The sequence below is a fragment of the Eleutherodactylus coqui genome, chromosome 8 (assembly GCF_035609145.1).
Source record: "Eleutherodactylus coqui strain aEleCoq1 chromosome 8, aEleCoq1.hap1, whole genome shotgun sequence".
Lineage (NCBI taxonomy): Eukaryota > Metazoa > Chordata > Amphibia > Anura > Eleutherodactylidae > Eleutherodactylus > Eleutherodactylus coqui.
In genome coordinates this window covers 77670018-77677736 of record NC_089844.1, presented here as the reverse complement: position 1 = coordinate 77677736, position 7719 = coordinate 77670018, and the positions used below count along the sequence as shown (strand labels likewise).

At 46.0% G+C, this 7719-nt stretch overlaps 1 protein-coding gene across 2 annotated transcripts; it reads left to right on the top strand.

Moving 5' to 3' along the window:
• The first annotated feature begins 32 nt into the window (after positions 1–32).
• Positions 33–6503, top strand: PHOSPHO2 (phosphatase, orphan 2). 2 transcript variants are annotated; one of them, XM_066577406.1, is made up of 2 exons: positions 33–197; positions 5301–6503. In XM_066577406.1, the coding sequence occupies exon 2, from the start codon at positions 5324–5326 to the stop codon at positions 6038–6040; it is 717 nt and encodes a 238-aa protein (XP_066433503.1). In that variant the 5' UTR covers positions 33–197; positions 5301–5323; the 3' UTR covers positions 6041–6503. The 2 variants fall into 2 exon arrangements, with proteins under 2 accessions (XP_066433503.1, XP_066433504.1); XM_066577407.1 differs by lacking the exon at positions 33–197 and adding an exon at positions 2284–2412.
• Positions 6504–7719: the final 1216 nt, after the last annotated feature.

Genomic DNA, 7719 nt, shown 5'->3' with positions numbered 1-7719 from the left:
ACTCAGGTTGTTAATTATCCATCAACGCTGCCCGAACCCAGGATGGCGGACAAATGAGAGTAACGACATTGGCAGCGCTAGCCAAAACACATTGCTGAACTGGTGCTGGATGATGCCCTCATCAAAGATGGCTGCCTAATATTGTGATGTCACTGTGACCTTTGACCAGGGACCGCTCTCTGAAGTGCTGCTGAAGGGTAAGAAAGTGAAAAATAAATATTGTGTAGTGTAAAATATGACTGTACTCCCTGTCAGTGTTGGGTGGTATTGGATGGGGGCTCCACCAGTGATCTGTGTATATTAATAGTAAGTGATCAGTTGGACTAATAATCCCTGGTAATCTCCATGTCTGCAACCTGCTGCTTTCCAGTTCAGAGACTACAGCTCTCAGCATGAGCTGCCCGCTGCTGGGGAGTTATACTTGTACAGGCGGAGGGCTGCAGGTTGAAGATCTCTGTACTAGCCCCTCTAATTTAATGAATGATTAATCCTAGACTGGTAGCGTTGGAAGGGACCCCCAGGGCCACCGGGTCCAACCACCTGCTCAGTGCAGGATCACTAAATCATCCCAGACAGATATTTGTCCAGCCTCTGCTTGAACACTTCCATTGAAAGAGAACTCACCACCTCCTGTGGTAACCTGTTCCACTCATTGATCACCCTCACTGTCTAACATCTTATCTGTCTCCTCCCTTTCAGTTTCATCCCATTGCTTCTAGTCTTTCTTTGTGCAAATGAGAATAGGGCTGATCCCTCTGCACTGTGACAGCCCTTCAGATATTTGTAGACCGCTATTAAGTCTCCTCTCAGCCTTCTTTTTTGCAAGCTAAACATTCCCAGATCCTTTAACCGTTCCTTATAGGACATGATTTGCAGACCGTTCACCATCTTGGCAACTCAAGGTATTCTCCTTGTTAAATACCATTCTGTTAGTTGCTGCCCACTGTACAAGCTTTTCTAGATCTTTTTGAATTCTCCTCCTCTCTTCCCTAGTGTTAGCTATCTCTCCTAGCTTTGTGTCGTCGGCAAATTTGATCAGTTTCTCCTCAACTCCCTCCTCCAGATCATTTAAGCCCCCTGCCCATGGCCAAGGTGGAATATCGCTAGCAATATTCCGCTGCGGGGGAGAGCTGTCAGGTCTGATAGGCTCACCGCGGAGAATCGCAGCATGCGGCAATTTAAATCCTGCGAGCGGAGAATCGATATGAATCTTCGCTTGTGGACGCTGGCACTGCGCTTCCCATGACCACGCTATGGAAAGCTTCAGAGAGCGTGATCCACGGGCGATAAATCATCACCCATGGACAGGCAGCCTTATAAAAATGTTGAACAACACTGGGCCTAGGACAGAGCCTTGTGGTACCCCACTTGCCACTTTCTTCCACTTGGATGTGCAGCCATTTATGACCACTCTGAGTACAATCACTCAGCCAGTTGTGAATCCACCCAACAGTTGCCTTGTCAATCCCATATTTGGTCATTTTTTCAATAAGTATGGTATGAGATACTTTGTCAAATGCTTTACTAAGGTCAAGATATATTATATCTACCGCATTTCCCTGATCATCCCACCAAGTTTCCATGATGCCTGTGACATCATATTTCTCTTTTTGCGTTAGGAGCGCCAATCCGCCTTGTTTGTTTCCCATGCTCCGTGCATTTGTGTTAAAACATTTTAGTTTGTGATCGATGTCTCTTGATATACTTACCTTCTGAATTCTTTTCTCTGTTTTTTCTTTCTACTTCTAATACGCAGGTTCTCAATTGTATTAATTAGCTGTATATCTTTGCCTGCCCTTCCACTTCCCTTCCCATATTGTTCTAGTTTAAAGCTCTCTGGATGAATATATCAAGGCACCTGCCAAATATATGCTTACCTGTCTTTGTAAGGTACAACCCCTCGGTATTAGTGTATCTTGACACCACCGGAAGTAGTGGTGGATCTTCCAAGCAGTCTGGTTACAGCAGCACACTATATAGATCACATGCAGTGATTAATATTGCTCGCACCGTAGTGGACTGGATCCAAATCCACGAATAGCATATGTAGAAATCAGACCTCAGGACACCAGGGTTTCACTGGTGCAAATATTTAAAACCATGTTTTAAATATTTGCACCAGTGAAACCCTGCTGTCCTGAGGTCTGATTTCTACATATGCTATTATTGGAAGTAGTGGTGGAGATACAGTGTGTTTGACCGGTGGGTGACGCCCCCTGTTCCTGATTGGCTGGCTGCCTGTCTTCCCATGCAGACCCTCCCAGGTCCTGTAGGCGTTGCAGCACTGAACCTGATGGCCTGCGCTCCCTGTGGTGACTCTACCTGCCAGGTGCGTCGTGGACCCTGACAGCTGGTGATCGGCATGTATCTGCGCTGGCCGTGCAGGAAGGGCAGAGCTGCCATTCGGCACTGGTAAGTGCTGCTGTCACACATCTGGGTGCTGGCCGTTCTGGAAGCTGCCAGCCGCAGGAGTTCACTGGGGACCGGTGGTGAGCGTGGCCGGGAGCACAGTGTGAGGATCGGAGCTTGTTGCCCGCAGCGGCGTGGGGGAGGGGGGGAGGGGAAGACTGGTGACAGGTGGTGAGCGGGGCCGAGAGCGCAGTGTGAGGATCTCTAGCAAACAGTCCATCATATAGGAAATTCACTCCAGGGTCTAGAAATCCAGATTCTTGCTGTTGTAGAGAGTTGTTCACCTCTAGAATCCTGTTCCGTCTTCTTACTCCATTGTCATCCACTGGAAGGATGGATGAGAAGACCACCTGTGCTTCCAGTCCCTTCACCTTCTTTCCGAGGTCTTCAAAGCCTCTGCAGATAGTTGCAAATAGTCCTTTTATGCAGTGTAATTTGTCCCTACATGTATAAGTAGGAATGGGTAAAAGTCTGTAGAACTGAAGAGTCTTGATTTGTGCACCTTGAAGACAGCACACTTCTTGTGCTGTGTCAGGTCTCCAGACAGCAGCCTCTGTTCCTCTCAACAGGGAATCCCCCACAACCACCGCTCTCCTTTTCTTCACAACAACAAAACTTCTTTATCTCTATCCAAGAGGATTCTGAGTGCTTACTATACGGTAGAGTCATTTCTTGCTGTACATCTTCATTGTTCCCCAGTGTAAGAGGTTGGTACTGGTTCCTGAGCAGTATGGTTGCTGACTGACTCCTGATCCTCCTGCTTCTTTGGGTCACATGCTTCCATTCCTCGGCTTCTGCAGGTACACTGGACATGTCTTTTCCTTCAACACTCTGAAGAGTTACTTCTGCTCTGTGAAGGAAATCCTCATCTTCCTTAATGAGTTTCAAACAAGCTTGCATTTCTAGCAGGTGAAGTTTGACTTTTCCTCTGGTAGGTCTGTAAACATGTAGCATACATTACAGCTCACCATATGGCTGCTCTCCTCTTCCGTGTTGCACATAGTCAATTGATGTCCACTTGCAAACTTCTAATAGCCAAGAAGTCTCATAATGATATTTAACCTAAGTGTAAAAATCAGCGCACCGTCAGGTATATTCCTAATATTAGCGTTGTAAGGGGCTGTTCGCTTCACATTGTAGGCCAGAGGTGTCCAACACGCTGCTCACGATGGCTTTGAATCTGGCCCAACACAAATGGGAGGCTGTAGGTGGCACCTGGCAGCGGCAAGCTGGGAGCTTCCACTCATACAGATGGCGAGGCAGTTGGCGGCACTTGCAGCTCTGTGCATGTCTAAGTCACCCAGTCACTCCAGGTCCAGCGGGCAGCAGCGATTCTCCTTCCTGTCCTCCTGGTTCTGACCGCTCCTATCCAGTATTGGGGTAAGCACGAGAGACGGTGGTCACATCTTGGCCAGCCAATGCTGTGTGACCCTCCCCTGGTGTCAGAAACGGGCCCGTGGCCACGAACTGCATGTGAGTCCGGACAGGTTCCTGTGTCAGAAAGCGGGCACTGACTACAGTCTGGAGGATAATGGCAGAGCTTACCTGACTCTGACAAGTGAGGGACTTCATTCGTTCATCTATGGACGACTGCCTGTTTGCAGAGAATGGAGACAGGTGACTGGAAGAGATCTCTAGTGCGCTCCCCGCCTTCATTCTCCAAACGACCATCGCTCTTGTCTGAGAATCGGAATGATAGTCGGTGGGACTGCTGTCGACAATCGTCTCATGTGAAGGCAGATTTACTGTAGACATGAAAGGGGTTGTCCGGGACTATCCTCAGGATAGGTCATCAATAATTAATGGGGGTTTCTGATATATTAAAACATTTGTGGCAGTGGGTGGTGACATCCATGTTAATGAAAAAAAACCAGCTCCCTGCTGCCCCCACCCTCTGGTGCCTTGTTTACTCCCTCTGTAGCGGCCACATGGGTTGTTTACCCATGTAACCACTGCAGCCAATAGAAGGACTGACAGGGACGTCCCATATCTTGCCGGGAGCTTCTACGTTAGAAACTCTCGTGACAGGTTTACGTGACATCACAGAGTCCTCCGGGCTGGTGAAATCACCTGTAAGATAAGAAGGCAATGGAGTGCCGAAACAGCTGTCTGGCGCCATGGTGAATATATTGATTTTATATAGTTGTGGGCTGAGGGCGCAAAACTATATGTTTGTTTTTGTTTTTTTTTAAAGTGATTTGCAAAACCCCTTTAATTAGCGGGATCCCCACCAATCAAAGTGGACAGCGCTGGAAGCAGATAGCACTGTCAACATTGCAGTGGCTCTTGCTGGTACTGCAGGCACAGCTCCCATTGAATTCAATGGGAGCTGTGCCTGTAGTACCAACCCAGGCCGCTGCAATATGAACAGCTCTATCTGCTTCCAACACTGACGGCGGGCTTGGGGATCAGCAGGGGACTCTGATGATCAATACTAAAAAATTCCCATAATTCTGTGCTTAGATGGAATGGTAGGATCAGACCTGTCTGGCCACCGTTGTCATTGCACGGCTAGAGATAGCTAACCTACACATGCAGAACTACTGTATGCTAACTTTTTAGGTTGTGTCATGAAACTTCTTATTGGCAAATCACCATAAAGGCAATGGTATAACCAGTACATTAAGTCTACAGTACTGTGCCAATCCCTGTTACTGGTGGCTCGGTATTTCATGTAGTTCATCTGTTATGATGGGTTGTGTAGTTATTTGAAAAAAAAATATATATATGTAATCTTCTAACATAGTATGTAAGGCCGCAAAAATACATGTCCATCCAATTCAGCCTATTACCCCCCAATGTTGATCCAGAGGAAGGCAAAAAAAAAACAATGCTTCATGGAAAAAAATTATAACTAACTTTTAACTACTTTTGACCCTTTTTATCGATAGGTAAAGATCATCATCTGGCAAACATGAAGACTCTCCTGGTGTTTGACTTTGACCACACTATTGTAAATGATAACAGTGATACATGGATTGTCCAGTGCGCTCCAAATAAAAAACTCCCGAATGTATTACAAAACTCCTATGAAAAAGGCAAATGGACAGAGTACATGGGTAGGATTTTCACCTACTTAGGGGAACAAGGAATTCGCGAGGATGACATGAAGAGGATCATGATCGCCATACCCTATACGCCCGGGATGACGGAGCTCCTCCATTTCATTGGCCAAAACAAAGACCATTTTGATTGCATCATCATCTCCGATTCCAACACGATCTTCATAGACTGGATTCTCACCCATGCCGATGTAAACAATGTTTTCGATCAGGTGTTCACAAACCCTGCGACCTTTGACCGCTTTGGAAACCTCACTGTGCAGAATTTTCACGTCCACCACTGTGCCACTTGCCCAAGGAACTTGTGCAAGAAAAAAGTATTGGAAGAATTTGTGGCCAAGCAAGCGTCAGATGGAGAGCGCTACTCTAAAATAGTTTATATTGGCGATGGAAGCAATGACCTCTGCCCTGTAACTTTCCTGAAGAAGGGCGATATCGCCATGCCCAGGGAGGGCTACACATTGCAGAAGAGAATTGCCAATGAGATTGAGCTCATTGATTCTTCCATAAGCGTGTGGTCAACCGGGGCCGAGATATTGTCTCACCTGAAGCGCTTGCTAGAAGAATAAGCTTTTGTCACCACGTAGTATTTTGTTTCAATTAATATGGTAAACAATAGCTGTCGTTTTATCCTGCCGTTTGTCAAGATCGTAAATACGTGCACAGTTGGTACATTTTACCTTAATGTCCATATATATGTTTTCTAATGGTCATTTGCACTATAGTTGAGTTTTTCGGTGTAGTACTGTGGTTCTGTTTCCTCGTTTTGATGTCCCATGTACTGCAATTGTTCTCTTCAGGGGTCCTCAAGCCAAATGGCTAATGGGTATTATTTTTTGTAAACTTTGCTCAAGGTTATATCTAGTATTGTATAGAGTATATAGTTATTTTTTCTGTAAAAATTGCCTCATGTAATCTCATTATGGGATATCCATAAAGGTGTTAACCCACTATTAAAAAAAAGTTTTTAAACTGCCGGCAATGACCTAAAATAACAAAAGCAGCAATAAATAAACAATCTTATTATTTGTATAGCGCCAACTTATTCCACAGCGCTTTCAAGTAATTTATTAATAACCCCCCACCAAGCTGGAGACTCGTTTTACTGACCTCGGAAAGATGGAAGGCTGAGTCAACCTTGAGCTGGCTACCTGAACCAAGCGGGGATTGAATTTGCAACCTTCAGGTCATGAGCGGGAGCTTAGGACTGCATTTCTGCTGCCTTAGCACTCTGCGCCTCAACTCTCTTCTCCCCCAGGTAAGCAATCCAATGGATCCCATGGCTATCCCGGTTTGTTTGGCTGAAACAGTCACCTGACTTCAGTTGTAGTCAAAGGCTATAATGTCACCATCCCCAATTCCTGACATCATGGTACCCAAAATATGAGTGCTAATGCCAGGCCAATGCGTGGTGATGCTGCGGCGTCTGATTGGCTGTAGCGGTCACCTGGTTTCCACTGGAAACCGATTGAGAGCCCTACTGATCTTGAGAACTGTTTGCCCCTCTTCTCTTCACCGCAGGGTTGCTGCACTCCTCGAATTGAAGAGGTGATTGAATGGTTCAGCAGTTGTGCATTTGTGGTGCTGTTCTATTCATTTTCGGTGGGACGATGGCTGAGCGCTTGCAGTCGGCTATTTCTGTCAGCCCCACTGAAATGAATGGAGTGGCGTTATGCATTCACGACCGCTGCTCCATTCAGTCTCCACGTCACTGCGGGTGGGTGCAGCAAGCCAGTGAGCAGGAGAGGGGGACATGGACTTCCCGTTCTTGAGATCAGTAAGAGTCTCAGCGGCTAGATCCCCATTGATAAGACTGTTATCACCTACTCTATAGACAGGTGATAAAAGGGAACTGTGATACAACCCCTTTAAGGCTAGAGCTACACAGGGCCTTTGGGCAGGACACAAGCAGGTTGTGGAGTCAGTAAGCCAAACTTCCGACTCCTCAACTTTCCCGACTGACTCCTTCATATATGTATTTTAAGTGATACATTCACTATATTAAAATGGTAACATTAGACTTTTCATCCCCATTATGATAAAATAATCCCGCTATTTAGGTAGAATATAAAATATATTTATTGGAAGACCGTTTCAGAACACAAAACTTTACTAAATGGTAACTACTATGCAATACACTGTGCGTGTAAGTGGAGAAAAAAAGCTTTCAACAGGAACGTAATAAACATTTGTGCCGTCTGTGAATTTGTTCTCAGAAATAGTATGGCCTCCATCAGATCCTCCGTCA

Excerpts from the sequence above, each read along its gene's own strand:
- PHOSPHO2 (XM_066577406.1), top strand. The coding sequence starts at position 5,324 with ATGAAGACTCTCCTGGTGTTTGACTTTGACCACACTATTGTAAATGAT.